Below are 18,005 nucleotides of genomic sequence, written 5' to 3'. Positions count from 1 at the left end.
GAATGCCGGGGCATTGATAAAGGGCCACTAGTAAGGTAGCCCCTTTACTACCACAGAGCCCAGGGGGTGGTCCTAATAATAATAATAATTGTGGTATTTGTTAAGCACTTACTGTGGGCCAGGCACTGTAGTAAGCGCTGGGGTGGATACAAGCAAATCGGTTTGGATGCAGTCCCTATCCCACATGGGGCTCACAGTCTCAACCCTCATTTTAGAGATTAGGGAACTGAGGTGGGGAGAATTTAAGTGATTTGCCCAAATTCACACAGCAGACAAATGGCAGATCTGGGATTAGAACCAATAACCTTCTGACTTCCAGGCCCAGACTCTAGCCATTACACCAAGCCTCTCCAAACTCCACCCCACCCTCATTTGGAGACACCACCCCCCCAGGCCCCTCCCTCCAGGAAGTAGAACTGAAGCGCCACGGCTTGTCGGCTTGTTGTGTTTCGGGCTGGGGCTGGAAGCCCACCAGGCTCAGGAGCACCAGAAAAGCAGTGTGGCCTAGTGGAAAGAGCCTAGGTCTGGGAGTCCGAGAACCTGGGTTCTTATCCCAGCTCTGCCACTTATCTGCTCTTTAGCTTGGAACGAGAGATGCTGATGACATTTGTTAAGCCCTTACTATATACTAAGCACTGTTCTAAGCGCTGGGGTAATCACAAGGTTATCAGGTTGGACACAGTCCCTGTTCCACATGGGGCTCACGTCACTTTACTTCTCTGTGCCTCAGTTACCTCATCCGTAAAATGGGGATTAAGACTGTGGGCCATACGTGGGACAACCTGATTACCTTGTATCTATCCCAGCGTTTAGAACAGTGTTTGGCACATAGCAAGAGCTTAACAAATACCATCATTATTATTATTATTCACCTCCATTTTATAGAGGAGGCAAATGAGGCAAAGAGGAGTTAAGTGACTTGCCCAAGGTCACACAGCAAACAAGTGGCAGAGCCGGGATTAGAACCAAAGGTCCTTCTGACTCCCAGCCCCAAATTCTATCCACTAAGTCACTCCGTTGGCTCCGTTCCCTCATCTATAAAATGGGGATTCAATACCTGTTCTCCTTCCTACTTAGATTGGGACCCCGTGTGGAACCTTATTATCTTGTAATCTCTCCCAGAGCTCGGTACATAGTAAGCGCTCAATACCACAATTATTAAGAGCCCCCACGGTTCTCAGATGGCTGTCCTGGAAAGTCCCTTCTGAAAGATTTTCCCTCTTAGGTATGTTCCTTCCCATTATCCCAGTCTAGGCCCCCCTTTCCCTCTGCTCCTCCTCCCTCCCTCCGCTCTACCCCACTCCCCACCCCACAGCACTTGTGTATATATGTACCTATTTATTATTCTATTTATTTTATTAATGATGTATATATATATATCTGCAATTCTATTTATTTATATTGATGTTATTGAAACCTGTTTACTCGTACCTGTTTTGTTTTGCTTTGTTTTTTCGTCTGTCTCCCCTCTTCTAGACCGTGAGCCCATTGTTGGGTAGAGATTGTCTGTATTTGTTGCCAAACTGTACTTTCCAAGTGCTTAGTATAGTGCTCTGCACTCAGTAAGCACTCAATAAATACGATTGAATGAATGAATGAATAAATGACCTTCCTCTCTGTAGTGCTCTGGAGCAACTCTCCCTGCCTGGGGAGAGCACTTTTCCCCCAACGGCAGAGCACCTTCATGCTCTTGAGGCCCCGTGGCCGGGGGGACATGGGTTCTGCTCACCGGGTGGTCCAGATCCAGGTCAGGATCGAACTTGGTGACAAGGTGATGGCATCGGTCCAGTTCGGAGATCTTTCTTGGAAACCAGTGGACTGACCGAAGAAGGAGAAAAAATAGGATATTGTGACCACGCCCTTGTTGCCCAGTTTAGGCTGAGCCCCAGTTCTACATCCCGCTCCATCACCTTGCCCGCTCCTATCTCACCTCGCTGGTCTCCTACTCCAGCCCGGCCCACACACTTCGCTCCTCTAATGCCAACCTCCCTGTTGTACCTCGATCTCGTCTGTCTTGCTGCCAACCTCTTGCCCACGTCCTGCCTCTGGCCTGGAACGCCCTCCCTCCTCATATCTGACAGGCAATTGTTCTCCCTCCCTTTCAAAGCCTAATTGAAGACCCATCTCCTCCAAGAGGCCTTCCCTGACTAAACCCTCATTTCCCCTTCTCCCACACCCTTCTGCATCACCCTGATTTCCTTCCTTTACTCACCCCTCCCTCAAGTCCTCAGAACTTATAATAATAATTATATTTGTTAAGCGCTTATCGCGTGCGGAGCACTGTTCTAAATGCAGGGGTAGATACAAGGTAATCAGGTTTGTCCCATGGGGGGCCTCACAGTTTTAATCTCTATTTTACAGATGAGGTAACTGAGGCACAGAGAAGTTAAACAGCTTTCCCAAGATCACACAATAGACAAATAGCGGAGCCGGGATTAGAACCCATGTCCTCTGACTCCCAAGCCTTTGTTCTTTTCACTAAGCCACGATATCCATAATGTATTTATTTATATTAATGTCGGTCTCCCCCACTAGACTGTTAGATCACTGTGGGCAGGGGATGTGTCTGTTATATTGCTATGTTGTGCTCTTCCAAGCACTTAGTACAGTGCTCTGCACGTGATAAGTGCTCAATAAATATGATTGAATGAGTGAATGAAAGGAGCTTACACTCTAACTGAGCACTTGGGAGAGTATAATACAACAATAAATAGATACATTCTCTGCCTTCAATGAGATTACAGTCTAGAAGGGAAGGCAGACATTAATAGAGTCATTTCTTCTAACTCCGTTGTACTCTCCCAAGTGCTCAGTACAGTGCTCTGCACACAGTGGACTGGAAACTCCTTGAGGACAGGAATTGTGTCCACAAACTCTATTGCACTCTGCCAAACAAAACACAGTGATCTGCACTGTAAGTTCCTTGAGAGCAAAGGTCATGCCTTCTAACTTTATTGAACTTTCCCAACTGCTTAGCACAGTGCTCCACACCCAGTGGGAGCCATGGTCAATTTCTAATTTTTTCAGGTATTTTTTTCCCCCAGGGCTTACTACAGTACTCTACACATAGCAGACTCTTAATAGATCGTCTTATTGCTATTCCAGTCGGTGTTCAATCAATCCTATTGATTGATTGGCTGGCTGGATTCTACATTGTAAGCTTTTTGTGGGCAGGGAATACGTCTATCAACTCTGTTGAATTGTACTCTCCCAAGCGCTTAGTCCAGTGCTCTGCACATAGTAAAGTGTTCAATAAATACCACGGATTGGCTGAAGAATCCTGGCTCATTGTGGGCAGGGAATGTGCGTGTTTATTGTTATATTGTACTCTCCTAAGCGCTTAGTACAGTGCTCTGCACACAGTAAGCGCTCACTGAAAACCAATGATTGACTGAAGATGGAAAACTCACTGAAGCCAAGGAGCAGGTCTAGCAAGAAGCAGCATGGCTTAGTGGATAGAGCACAGGCCTGGGTTCTAATCCTGACGCTGCCACACGTCTGCTTTGTGACCTCCGGCCAGTCACTAAACTTCTCTGGGGCTCAGTTACCTCATCTGTAAAATGGGGATGAAGACTGTGAGCCCCCTGTAGGACAGGGACTGTGTCCAACCTGATTAACTTGTATCTACCCCAGCAGTTAGAACAGTGCTTTGTACATAGTAAATGCTTAACAAGGGTCATTATTATTATTCATTCATTCAGTAATATTTATTGGGCACTTACAGTGTGTGGAGCACTGTACTAAGCACTGGGGAGAGTACGACAATAAGAACATTCCCTGCCCAACTCGAGCTTGCAGTCTAGAGGGCACTGCATTATTATTACTGTCCTCTCCCAAGCGCTTCGTGTAGTGCTCTGCACGCAGTAAATGCTCAATAAATCTAATTGATTGATGATTGGTTAAGTGCTTACAATGTAAGCCAGGCACTGTACTAAGCGCTGGGGTGGATACAAGCCAATCTGGTTAGATACAGTCCCTGTCGCACGTGGGGCTCCCCGTCTCAATCCCCATATTCCAGATGAGGCAACTGAGGCCCAGGGAAGTGAAGTGACTGGCCCAGGGTCACACAACAGACAAGAGGCAGAGCCGGGATTAGAACCTATGACAGTGTGGCTCAGTGGAAAGAGCCCGGGCTTGGGAGTCAGAGGTCATTGGTTCGAATTCCGGCTCTGCCACTTGTCAGCTGTGTGACTGTGGGCAAGTCACTTCACTTCTCTGTACCCCAGTGACCTCATCTGTAAAATGGGGATTAACTGTGAGCCTCATGTGGGACAATCTGATTACTCTGATCTACCCCAGCACTTAGAACAGTGCTCTGCACATAGTAAGCGCTTAACAAATACCAACGTTATTATTATGACCTTCTGACCCCAGGCCCGGGCTCTAGCCAGTAGGCTCCCACCGTATCCCCGAGGGTCCCGCTGCCCTGGGGGTCTCACACTTGTCTTCTTTCGGGCTCCTGACGTCGTCCGTGACCCTCCGGATGGAGCTGACCAGAGTGCCGAGGTCAGCGCTGTGGACCTCACAGCGGATGAAGAACTCCAGGCCCGACGGCCCATCCCGAGCCTTTCTGTTGGTCCTCGTCTCCAAGTGATGGATTTTGGCTTCGAAGGTCTTAAGGAAGAAGAAGAGAAGGATGAGGAGGACGAGGATGCTTTTATTAAGCACTTGCTATGTATCAAGCGCCGAGAGAAGCAACGTGGCAGAGTGGATAGAGCACAGGCCTGGGAGTTAGCAGACTGTGGGTTCTAATCTTGGCTCCGCCACGTCTGCTATGTGACCGTGGACAAGTCACTTCACTTCTCTGGGCCTCAGTTCCCTCATCTGTAAAATGGGGATTGAGACCGTGAGCCCCAAATGGGACGGGGTCGGTGTCCAACCCAATTTGCTTGTATCCACCCCAGCGCTTAGTACAGTGCCTGGCACATAGTAAGCGCTTAACCAATACCATAATTATCATTATTATTGTCATTATTAGAAGCAGTGTGGTGGAGTGAATAGAGCCCAGGCCTGGGAGTTAGAAGAAGTCAGAGAAGCAGCGTGGCTCAGTGGAAAGAGCACGGGCTTTGGAGTCAGGGCTCATGAGTTCGAATCCCAGCTCTGCCACTTGTCGGCTGTGTGACTGTGGGCAAGTCACATCCCAGCTCTGCCACTTGTCGGCTGTGTGACTGTGGGCAAGTCACTTAACTTCTCTGTGCCTCAGTTCCCTCATCTGTAAAATGGGGATTAAGACTGTGAGCCCCTCGTGGGACAACCTGATTCCCCTGTGTCTACCCCAGTGCTTAGAACAGTGCTCGGCACATAGTAAGCGCTTAACAAATACCAACAATTATTACTATTTAAGATTGTGGGTTCGCAATCTTGGCTCCGCCACGTCTGCTATGTGACCATGGACAAGTCACTTCACTTCTCAGTGCCTCAGTTACTTCATCTGTAAAAATGGGGATTGAGATCGTGAGCCACAAATGGGACAGGGACTGTGGCCAACCCGATTTTGCTTGTAGCCACCCCAGCGCTTAGTACAACATCTGGAAATAGTAAGCGCTTAACAAATGGCACCGTTATTATTATTCCTCCTCCTTTTCCTGTCTCCTCCTACTCGTTTCTCCTTCCCCTCTTCTTCCCTCTCCTTTCATCCTCCCCTTCCTCTACCTCCCTTTCCTCTTCCTTCTCCTCTACCTTGGCCTCCTCTTTCTCATTTTCTTTTCCTTCTCTCATTCTTCTCTTCCTCCCCATTTTCCTCTTTCTCCTCCTCCTCCTGAGAAAGCAGTGTGGCCTAGTGGAAAGACCCTGGGCGTGGGAGTCAGAAGACCTGAGTTTTAATCCTTGCTCTGCCACTTGTCCACTGAGTCACCTTGGCCAAGTAACTTAACTTCCATGTGCCTCAGTTACCTCGTCTGTAAAATGGGGATTAAATACTACTCCCTCCTACTTAAACTCGTGTAGCCTCATGTTGGACAGGGACTGTGTCCAAGCTGATTATTTTGTAACTATCCCAGTGCTTGGAACAGTGCTTGGCACATAGTAAGTGCTTAACAATATAATACTGCTACTAATAATAATAATAGTGTAGTAATAATAATAAAGTACTTAAGACTGTAAACCCAGGGATCGTATCCAACCTGATTATCTTGTATCTACCCCCAGCACTTTATACAGTGATTGTCCCACAATAAGCAGCATAATCTAGTGGATAGAGCACGGGTTCTCATCTGTCTTCTGCAGGACCTTGGGCGAATCACTTCACTTCACTTTGAACAGTGCTCAGGGCTTAGAACAGTGCTTGGCCCAAGTAAGCACTTAACAAATACCATCATTATTATTATTTTCTCTGCCTCAGTTCGCTCATCAGTAAAATGGGGATTAAGACTGAGAACCCAAAGTGGGACATGGACTGTGTCCAACCTGATTATCTTGGATGTACTCGAGCGCTTAGTACAGCGCCTGGCACATAGTAAGCGCTAAACGCATACCATTAAAGGGGAAAAAAAGAGCTAAACAAGAACATTTATTTTCTCCTACTTCTCTTTCTCCTCCTATTTTTCCTTTTCTTCCCTCCTTTCCCTTCTCCTCTTTTACCTCCCCCTCGTCCTCCTCTCCCTGACGCCTCTTGGTCTGGGAGCGGGACCCCTTCCCCTCTCACCCCCATCCCTGAGGCTCCCCCCTTCCCAAATCGATCCCTTGTCTACTTGTTTTGATGCCTGTCTTCCCCCTTCTAGACTCTGAGTCCGTTGTGAGCAGGGATTGTCTCTCTTTATTGCTGAATTGTACTTTCCAAGCGCTTAGTCCAGTCTTCTGTACATAGTAGGCGCTCAATAAATACGATCGAATCGAATGAATGAATGGCCCCTCCCGTTCGATCGGAGCGGGACCCAGATCTGTCTCTTGTTGCAGTGCTGAAAAACGCTCATCCTCGGGAGCTTCGGGGTTAAAGAGTCCACGCAGCCCGTGAGAATGATGATGATGATGATGATAATTGTGGTACTGTTAGAACAGTGCTCTGCACATAGTAAGCGCTTAACAAATACCAACATTATTATTATTACTGTTGAGCGCTTTCTTTGTGCCAAGCACTGGGGTAGATGCGAGTGAATCAGGTTGGACGCAGCCCCGGTTCCACTTGGGGCTCACATTCTTAGCCTCATTTTACAGATGAGGTCAGTGGGGCACAGAGAATAATAATAATAGTGGTATTTGCTAAGCGCTTACTATGTGCCAAGCACTGTTCTAAGCACTTGGGGAGATACGAGGTAATCAGGTTGTCCCATGTGGGGCTCACAGTCTTCATCCCCATTTTACAGATGAGGGAACTGAGACACAGAGTAGTGAAGTGACTCGCCCAAAGTCACACAGCTGAGAAGTGGTGGAGTCAGGATTAGAACCCTCGACCTCGGGCTCCCAAGCCCGAGCTCTTTCCACTCAGCTATCAGGCCGTTGCTCTTTCCACTCAGCTATCAGATTGTCCCACGGGGGACTCACAGTCTTCATCTCCATTTTACAGGTGAGGTAACTGAGGCACGGAGAAGTGATTTGCCCAAGATCACACAGCAGACAAGTGGTGGAGCCGGGATTAGAACCCACGTCCTCTGAGTCCCAAACCCACGCTCTTTCCACTGAGCTGTGTTGCTTCTCCAAGAAAACTCTATTGGCAGCGGTGGGATTCGAACCCAAGCCCAGGAAGAGACTGGGGCCTAAGACTACTCTACCCCCTCAGACTCCAGCCCCGCCTCAAAACAGGAGACCTGAATCGCCCCCATGTCGGTTTCAGGTTCTCCCCCCAAAACACACACACACACCACGCAGCATGGCCTAGTGGCTAGAGCAAGAGCCTGGGTGTCAGAAGGTCATGGGTTCTAATCCCGACTCCGCCGCTTGTCTGCTGTGTGACCCTGGGCAAGTCACTTAACTTCTCCATTCCTCAGTTCCCTCATCTGTAAAATGGGGATTAAGACTGAGCGCCCCACGTGGGACAGGAACTGTGTCCTTTCCGATTTGCTTGTATCCACCCCAGCTCTTAGTACAGTGCCTGGTACTTAGTAAATGCTTAATAATTACCACAATTATTATTACTATGATTCTTACTATTACCTCATCTGTAAAATGGGGATTGAAACTGTGAGCCCCACGTGGGATAGGGACTGTGTCCAACCCGATTTGCTTGCATCCACCCCAGCGCCTAGTACAGTGCCTGGCACATGGTAAGAGCTTAACAAATGCCATTATCATTATTATTATTATTATTATTATTATTACTACGGCTGCAAGCGAACACCCGGACCGAGCCGAGGGAAACCGGCTCTCTCCAGCCCGGCTCCTGTCAGGAGTAAATCGGTGGCTTCTCCATCTGTCCTGCCTGAAGACATCACCTCCCGCCGCCCGCTTTCGCTTTCTTGTCGCCTATGTTCGGGGCTCTGGGGGAAGGGGCCCTGTTGTCCCCGGGGAAAGGGAGGGATGAGGATTTGGGGGGCCTATCAGTGTGGGCTGGTGGGAACAGGCAGCCCCCCCCGATTTGGGCTGTGAGTCCCATGTGGGACAGGGACTGTGTCCAACCTGATTATTTTATCTCTACTATAACTAGTTTTCTGATTATTTCATAACTGTGAAAGTAACGCGGCCTAGTGGATAGAGTCCGGGCCTGGGAGTCAGAAGGACCTGGGATCTAATGTCGACTCCTCCACTTGTCTGCTGTGTGACCTTGGGCAAATCACGTCACTTCTCTGAGCCTCAGTTTGCTCATCCGGAAAAAGGGGATTAATAATAATAATAATAATGTTGGTATTTGTTAAGCGCTTACTATGTGCAGAGCACTGTTCTAAGCGCTGGGGTAGATACAGGGTCATCAGTTCGTCCCACGTGAGGCTCACATCTTAATCCCCATTTTACAGATGAGGGAACTGAGGCACAGAGAGTTAAGTGACTTACCCACAGTCACGCAGCTGACAAGTGGCAGTGCCGGGATTCGAACCCATGATCTCTGACTCCCAAGCCCGGGCTCTTTCCACTGAGCCACGCTGCTTAGACTGTGAGCCCCGTGGGTGACAGGGACTGTGTCCAACCCCATTACCTTGTATCTACCCCAGTGCTTAGTACAGTGCCTGGCACACAGTAAGCGCTTAACACATACCACTATAATTACAGTTATTATTATTACCTTGGACAAAATATTTTACTTTTCTGTGCCTCAAATCCCTCATCTGTAAAATGGGAATTAATACTGTGAGCCCTATGTAGGACAGGGATTGTGTCCAACCCAATTACCTTGTATCTACCCCAGCGCTTAGTACAGTGCCTGGCACATAGTAAGTGCTTGGCAAATGCCACTATCATTATTGTTATTATTGATATTATTATTACCTTGGGCAAGTCACTTCACTTCTCTGTGCTTCAGTTCCCTCATCTGTAAAATGGGAATTAAGACTGTGAGCTCCATATGGGACTAGGACTGTGTCCAACCTGATTAGTTATTATAGTAATAATTATTATTTTGTTATCTGGGGTAGATACAAGCTAATCAGTTTTGTCCCAAGGGGGGGGCTTCACAGTTTGAATCCTCATTTTGCAGGTGAAGTAAACTGTAAACTCGACTAGACTATGAGCTCGTTGTGGGCAGAGAACGTGTCTGTGATTGCTATATCGTACTCTCCCAAGCGCTTAGAACAGTGCTCTGCACACAGTAAGCGCTCAATAAATACGATTGAATAAATGAATGAAGGTAAACGCAGCTCTTAGCACAGTGCCCGGCACTTAGTAAACTCAACAAATACCATACAAAGCTACCTCAGCGCTTAGTATAGTGCTTGGACACAGTAAGTGCTTAACAAATAGCTCAAATATAATGATAATTAATTATTCGGGGCGCTCAGCATCCCAGGCGTCGTCGGGACCGTGAACGGGAGCAGAGGGCCCCTTGCTAGCTGAGACCCCCATTTTACTGATTGAGCTGGAGAAGCTCCGTGGCCTTACATTCGTTCATTCATCCGTATTAATTGAGCGCTTACTATGTACAAAGCCCTGTACTAAGCGCTTGGGAGACTACAGTATAACAATAAACAGACACATTTCCTGCCCACGAATTCCTCTTCTCCCATTCCCTTCTACGTCGCCCTGGCTCGCTCCCTTTTACTAAGCGCTTGGGAGACTACAGTATAACAATAAACAGACACATTTCCTGCCCACGAATTCCTCTTCTCCCATTCCCTTCTACGTCGCCCTGGCTCGCTCCCTTTATTCATCTCCCTCCTCCCAGTCCCACACCACTTACATCCATGTTGTCATTTATTTATTTCGATTCATTTCTGTCTCCCCCTTTAGACTGTAAAGTCGTTGTGGTCGGGACTGTGTCTGTTATAGTGTTCTATCCTACTCTCCCAAGCGCTTAGTACAGTGTTCTGCACACAGTAAGTGCTCAATAAATACGATTGACTGCCTGATTAGTTGAGAGAGCCTGGGCCTGGGAGTCAAAATATAATAGTTGTTAAGCGCTTACTATGTGCCAGGCACTGTATTAGGCGCTGGGGTGGATACAAACAAATCAGGTTGGACACAGTCCCTGTCCCATGTGGGGTTCACCGTCTCAATCCCCATTTTCCAGATGAGGCACAAAAAAGGGAAATGACTTGCCCAAGGTCACAGAGCAGACAACTGGTGGAGCCGGGATTAGAACCCCTGACCTTCTGACCCCCAGGCCCGTGCTCTATCCACTACACCATGCTGCTTCTCGGACCTGGGTTCTAATCCCGACTCTGCCGATGGCACGCTGCGTGACCTTGGGAGAGTCACTTCACTGCTCTATGCCTCAGTTTCCTCAACTGTAAAACGGGGACACCCGCTCTCCCTCCTACTTAGACTGCGAGGCCCACGTGGGACAGGGACTGTATGCGACCTGTTTAACTTGACCCTACCCTAGCGCTTACAGCTGCCTTGGACATTTAGGAAGCATTTCAAAAATATTATTAAAGTGAAAAAGTGTTGGAAGAGAAGCTGGTCTGCTCTGACTCCTCATCCTGTCCAGATCAGACGGTGATTAACACGGTGAGTGTGCAATCTCTGGAAGCTTCTGTTTTGCTAATTGACGTCTGGCCTCATTCGTCTCTAGTTCCCCTCAGGCAGGTTCTGCATCTGCTGCTTCTGTTTGTTCCCAAGGACCTCCCACAGCGCTCTGCACACAGTTATGCTCCCAGAACAACTCTCTGCGCCCAGCCGGTGACCGGTATGAGGCTCTGAATAATAATAATGATAATGGTATTTGTTAATCACCTACCAGGTGCTAGGCACTGTACTAGGCCTGGGGGTGGATACAAGCAAATCGAGTTGGTCGCCGTCCCTGTCGAATGTGGGGCTCACAGGCTTCATCCTCACTTGACAGATGAGGGAACTGAGGCACCGAGAAGTGAAGTGACTCGGCCAAGGTCACACAGCAGACAAGTGACAGGGTCGGGATTAGAATCCATGACCTTCTGATTCCCAGGTCGGGGCTCTACCCACTACGCAATGACACCCACATGCACCCACTCATATCCATGAGCACCCACCCGATCACAGACCCTAAGGAACACACTCACACCCCCTGAGCACACACATGCACATACACGAACCCTGATGTATACAAACATTCACAGGCACATATGCACACTTTCCCTCTGCTCCTCCCCCTCTCCCATCCCATCCCCTCAGCACTGTACTCGTCCGCTCAACTATATATATCTTCATTACCCTATTTATTTTGTTAATGAGATGTACATCACCTCGATTCTATTTATTTGCTATTGTTTTAATGAGATGTTCTTCCCCTCGATTCTATTTATTGCCATTGTTCTTGTCTGCCCGTCTCCCCCGATTAGACTGTAAGCCCGTCAAAGGGCAGGGACTGTCTCTATCTGTTACCGATTTGTACATTCCAAGCGCTTAGTCCAGTGTTCTGCACATAGTAAGCGCTCAATAAATACTATTGAATTGAATGAATGCACACACACGAATACCCACAAGCTTCCACCTGTCCGCAGACACTTTGGCACACGTACTCACACTCATCAGCCTCCCCCCACCCCCAACACCGATGTATACATGCATTCATACTCCTGCACACAAGCACATATGCACACACACCCAAATTCATTCATTCATCCATTTAATTGTATTTATTGAGCGCTTACTGTGTGCAGAGCACTGTACTAAGCGCTTGGAAAGTACAATTCAGCAATAGAGACAATCCCTGCCCACAACGGGCTCATAGTCTAGAAGGGGGGAGACAGACATCAAAACAATTAAACAGGTATCAATAGCATACCCATGATCACCCATCTGTCCACCATCCCTTGGGCACACCCACCCAGGCAGAAGCGGTAGGGCGTAGTGGACCGAGCCCGGGCCTGGGAGTCAGAAGGACACGGGTTCTAGTCCCCTCCCCACCACTTGTCTGCCGTGTGACCTTGAGCAAGTCACTTCACTTCTCCGGGCCTCAGTTCCCTCATCTGTCAAATGGGGATTGGGACTGTGAGCCCCACGTGGGGCAGGGACTGTGTCCAACTCGATTTGCTTGGAGCCCCCCCAGCGTTTAGTACAGTGTCTGGAAAATAGTAAGCCCTTAACAAATTGAACAAAACAAACAAAAGCAGCAGCACGGTGTAGTGGCTAGAGCCTGGGCCTGGGAGTCAGAAGGTCATGGCTTCTAATCCCAGCCCTGCCACTTGACTGCTGAGTGACCTTGGGCAAGTCTCTTAACGTCTCTGTGCCTCAGTTACCTCATCTGGAAAATGGGGATGAAGACTGTGGGCCCCACTGGGGACAACCTGATCACCCTGTATCTACCCCAGAGCTTTGAACAGTGTTTGGCATATAGTAAGCGCTTAATAAATACCATTATTATTCTTATTATTATCGATGCCATTATTATTATATGCACACACACGAATACCCATGAGCATCCACTCGTCCACAGAGACTTGGGCATACACAACCACAGTCCCCAGGAACACACACAGACATTGCAGCATGAGCCCCCACCTCGAACACCTTCATGACACGGGACAAAGATGCCGTCTTGGTCCCCTTGAGCGAGAAGAAGAGGTTGGCCACGGCCTTGCCATCCCTCTCCTCGAAGACGATTGTCTCCGACCCATCTCCGGCCTCCGATGCCGCCGCCGCAGCCTCTGCCGCCTCCCTCTCCTTCCTCGCATCTTCGATCAGGCTCCGGCGACGTCCGATGAACCGTGGAGACTGTTAGTAACGATAATAGTAATAATAATAATAACTGTGGCATCTGTTAAGTGCTTATTGTGTGCCTGGCACTGTTCTAAACACTGGGGTAGATCCAAGCTCATCAGGTTGGACACAGTCCCTGGCTCACATGGGACTCAGTCTCCATCCCTCTTTACAGAGGAAGGAATTGAGGACCAGTGAAGAGAAATGACTCACCCAAGGTCACAAAGCAGACTGTGAGCCTGTTGTTGGATAGGGATTGCCTCTATCTGTTGCCGAATTGTTGGTATTTTTGTTAAGCGCTTACTATGTGCAGAGCACTGTTCTAAGCGCTGGGGTAGACACAGGGGAATCAGGTTGTCCCACGAGGGGCTCACAGTCTTAATGCCCATTATACAGATGAAGTAACTGAGGCATAGAGAAGTTAAGTGACTTGCCCACAGTCACACAGCTGACAAGTGGCAGAGCTGGGATTCGAACCCACCCTTCATCCACCTCCCTTCTCTCCCCTTTCCCCTCCCCTTCTTCTTCACCCTTCCACCCTTTTCTCCCTCTTTTCCCTCCTTTTCTTTCCCCTTCTTCACCCTTCCACTCTTTTCTCCCCTTCTCCCCTCCTCTTCTTCACCCCACCACCTTTCTCTCCCCTTCTCCCCTCTGTTCTTCATCCTTCCACCCTTCTCTCCCCTTCTTCATCCACCTCCATTCCCGCCCCTTCCCCCTCCCCTTCTTCCTCGCCCCTCCACTCTTTTCACCCTCTGTTCCCCCTCTTTCTCTCTCCCTTCCCTCCCCGTCTTCTTCACCCCCTCACCCTTTTCCCCCTTCCCTCCCCACTTATTCCTCACCTCTCCACCTTTCTGACCCTTCTCTCCCCTCTTCTTCTCTCCCATTCTTTTTCACCCCTTCACCCTTCTCTCCCCTCTCCCTCTCTCCCCTTCTCGTCTCCCTCCCTTTTCTCTTCCTTTCTTATTTCCGCCCTTCTTCCCCGTCTCTCTCTCCCCCTTCTTCATCCCTCACCCTTCTCTCCCCTCTCCCTCTTCTTCACCCTTCAGCCTTTTCTCCCCTCTCCCTTTCTCCCCTTCTCTCCCCCTTTCCCCTCCCTCCCTTTTCTCTTCCCTTCTTTTTCCGTCCTTCTCCCCCGTCTCTCCCCCTTCTTCTTCACCCCCTCCCCTTCTCTCGCCTTTTCGTCTCCCTACCTTTTCTCTTCCCTTCATATTTCCGTCCTTCTCCCCCGTCTCCTTCTCTCTTCTTCATCCCTATCCTTTTCTCTCCTCTCCCTTTCTCTCCCCTTTTCCTCTTCCTCCGTTTTCTCTTCCCTTCTTTTTTCCGCCCTTCCCCTCCGTCTCCGTCTTTCCCCCTTCTTCTTCACCCCTTCCCTTCGCTCCCCTTTTCGTCTCCCTCCCTCTTCTCTTCCTTTCTTTTTTCCGCCCTTCTCCCCCCTCTCCCTCTCTCCCCTTCTCTCCCCTTTTCGTCTCCCTTTTCTCTTCCCTTCTTTTTTCTGCCCTTCTCCCCTGTCTCCCTCTCTGCCCTTTCTTCTTCACCCCCTCCCCTCCTCTGCCCTTTTCGTCTCCCTTCCTTTTCTCGTCTCTTCTTATTTCCTCCCTCCTCCTCCCTGCCCATTCCCCCCCACCCCGCTTATGCCCAGAGGAGCTGGGCAGGAGGGAAGCAGCGGACAAACGAGCAGAATTAGGAGAAACGGTGCCCTCCGGGAGGGACGAGATCTAATAAAGCGACTATCTCTGCTGCACCGAAACGCGGAGTCTTGGCTGTCCGGCTCGTAGCCCCGAGGCTTCCAGACTAACGATCCTACAGCCGGGAAGGGTCGGGGCCGGGAGGGGAGGGGGCGCTCAGAAAGGGACCCGTCTCCCCCACCCCCCGCCCTCCCTCTCCTCCCCCCAGCCCTCCAAAAACAACCTCAGGCCTTCGGCTACAGCGGGCGGAGGGGGAGGACACGGGGTGGACAACCCTGTGAGAAGCAGCATGGCCTAATGGCTAGAGTTTGGTCCTGGGAGTCAGAAGGCTGTGGGTTCTAATCCCGGCTCCGCCACTTGTCTGCTGCGTGAGTCACTTCACCCCTCGGGGCCTCAGTTACCTCATCTGCACAATGGGAATCGAGGCTGTAGACTTTATGATTATTGTGGTATTTATTAAGCGCTTACAATGTGTCAAGCGCTGTTGTTCTAAGCGCTGGGGTGGATGCAAATGTCATCAGGTTTGTTCCACCTGGGTTTCACAGTCTGGGTTTCACAGGCTGTGAGCTCGTTGCGGACAGGGATTGTCTCTCTTTATTGCTCTACTGTACTTTCCCAAGCGCTTAGTACGGTGCTCTGCACCCAGTAAGCGCTCAACAAATTCGATTGAATGAATGAATGACTGAGGGCTCCACGTGAGACAGGGACTGTGACCAACCTGATTTGCTTGCATCTACCCCAGCGCTCAGTTCAGTTCCTGGAACATAGTAAGCCTTTAACAAATACCATTAGTATTATTGTTATTATCATTAATTGCAGAAAGTTCAATTCGGGGAGACAGGAGATTCGAAAGGGTGCAGAGCGCTGTACCGGGCGTCCGCTGTGGGCAGGGCGTTGTGGTGGGCGCCCGTTGGGTGCAGGGAGCTGTGATGGACGCCCGCTGGGTGCAGGGAGCTGTGATGGGAGCCCGCTGGGTGCAGGGAACTGTGATGGGCGCCCCTGTGTGCAGGGAGCTGCGCTGGGAGCCCGCTATGGGGAGGGCGTTATGTTGGATGCTCCCTATGCGCAGGGAGCTCTGTCCCACTATACGCAGGGCGTTGTGCTGGGCACCCTCTATGTGCAGAGCGCTGTGCTGGGCGCCTCCACTTTTCCCTGAGGGAGCCTGTGCGGTCAAGAGGCCCTCGGGGGCTGACAGGGATGGGGTGATGGGGTGATGGGGCTCTACCCAGCCCTTGGAGGCCCCCCCACCCTCGCCCATGTGCGCCTCCAGGAGCCTTCCACGTCCCAGGACCAGTCGCCCCTGAACCCCGTCCCTCCCTACCCGGGGACCCCGGGGACCCCGGGGTGGGGGGTAAGGGAGGGAAGGGCAAGGGAGGGGCCTCGGCCGGCCGCCCGGGGCTGGGTGGGCTGAGGGGCCACAGGTGGCTTCCCTCGCAGGGCCAGTCGCTCCCCTTGCCCCTCGCCCCTCGCCCCTCGCCCCCTCCCCGGGCCGTTCGAGGCCGGAGAGGGTGGGTGGGTGAGTGGGTGGGTAGGTGAGTGGGCGGGGGGCTGCTGAAGGTGTTGTAGCCGTGACTCAACCCCGCTCCACTCTGGGCCCTGCCCGACCTAGACCCCCCCACACATCCCGACACAAAATCACACACACACACACACACACATATACTGTTCTCGTCTGTCCGTCTCCCCCGATTAGACTGTAAGCCCGTCCAAGGGCAGGGACTGTATCTGTCACCGATTTCCAAGCGCTTAGTACGGTGCTCTGCACATAGTAAGCGCTCAATAAATACTATTGAATGAATGAATGAATATACAGAAAACACACAACAATCACACACACTCCCCACACCCCAAAGTGCGCACACACAGTCACCCAGAAAACCCACACACCCTGACCAACCCCACCCAGCCAACCTGCGACACACTTGCAGACACACAACACGCACAGTGTGAGGCACTACACACACACATTCAGACGCCCAGCTCCAAACCAACCCAAGCTCGATCCTTCAATGTGTCACACCCCAGAGCGAGAGTGCCCCCCCCATACACTCTAGAGACCTGCCCCAGCTCACAAGCGTACAATACAGAGCCCAACCATCCAGTACAGTCCGTCCCCCCCGCCCCAGCACTGCGCACATTCAGCCACGCCCAACACACTCACAACACACCGAGGGCTCCACCCCAGCAAAAGCACACACACACCCGGATTCATTATTCATTCAATCGTATTTACTGAGCGCTTACTGTGTGCAGAGCGCTGTACTGAGCGCTCGGGAAAACCTCCCCAGCGTCCCAGGGCAGGTGCTCGCGTTTGACACCCAGGCCTCTGGGGGTCCCAAGGTCGAGGTTTTTTGGGGGGGGTGAGAGCTCTCTGCTGAGCTCTCGGGGGGCTGAAGAACACAGCCTGTGAGTTGAGAAGTTCGGGTTGGGGGGCTCTGGGTGGGGGGTCCCCCTTACCATGACGGCCTCGGCTTGTTTGGAGTCGAGTTCGGACACGGCCCGGCGGAACCCTTTGGAGGAAGAGGAGGGGGTCTTCGAGGTGGGCATCATGTAGACGGTGTCAGCTCAGTCCTCCTCCTCCTCCTCTCCGGCCGGGATCCTCTTATAGGCCCGGGGTGACGTCAAAGCCGCCCCCATCCCAGATCCCCCCTCCTCCTCCCTCCCCCCAGGGCCCGGGGCGGGGGCGAAGCGGGGGTAGGGGGGCGAAAGTGCTTCTGTCCTATTAAATCTAATTGCTCGCCGAGATTACAGACAACCTGGCCTGGAGAAAACCGGGCAGCGACCGATTATTGTCCGGGCCTCTCGTCTCTGCCTCTCCAACCCGCCCCCGGCTGAGAGAGGGAGTGTGTGGACGTGTGTTTGTGTGGGTGGGGGGGGGGGGGGTAGGGGTGAGGAGGGGTCTCAGGGGTCCGTGGGCACGAGGGGATGCAAGATCGGGGGGATAATATAACAATAATAATAATGTTGGTATTTGTTAAGCGCTTACTACATGCAGACCACTGTTCTAAGAGCTGGGGTAGACACAGGTAATGAGGCTGTCCCACGCGAGGCTCACAGTCTTCATCCCCATTTGCCAGATGAGGGAACTGAGGCACAGAGAGGTAAAGTGACTTGCCCCCA

At 50.9% G+C, this 18,005-nt stretch overlaps 1 protein-coding gene across 1 annotated transcript in view; it reads right to left on the bottom strand.

Annotated features, from left to right (window-relative positions):
* The window catches only part of TH (tyrosine hydroxylase), a 32,996-nt gene extending 15,516 nt beyond the window's left edge, over positions 1 to 17,480 (bottom strand). Inside the window, exons 1-4 of the mRNA XM_029061522.2 lie at positions 17,343 to 17,480; positions 13,003 to 13,215; positions 4,440 to 4,614; positions 1,730 to 1,818 (exon numbers count right to left, since the gene is read on the bottom strand). Of these exons, the coding sequence (XP_028917355.1) occupies positions 1,730 to 1,818; positions 4,440 to 4,614; positions 13,003 to 13,215; positions 17,343 to 17,435 (570 nt within the window). The 5' untranslated portion in view covers positions 17,436 to 17,480. The remainder of the gene's footprint in view (positions 1 to 1,729; positions 1,819 to 4,439; positions 4,615 to 13,002; positions 13,216 to 17,342) is intronic.
* Between the last annotated feature and the right edge of the window lie 525 nt (positions 17,481 to 18,005).

Source organism: Ornithorhynchus anatinus, chromosome 3 (genome assembly GCF_004115215.2).
Source record: "Ornithorhynchus anatinus isolate Pmale09 chromosome 3, mOrnAna1.pri.v4, whole genome shotgun sequence".
NCBI classification, from domain to species: domain Eukaryota; kingdom Metazoa; phylum Chordata; class Mammalia; order Monotremata; family Ornithorhynchidae; genus Ornithorhynchus; species Ornithorhynchus anatinus.
The sequence above is the reverse complement of the archived record's forward strand: the minus strand, read 5'-3'. Positions and strand labels throughout refer to the sequence as shown.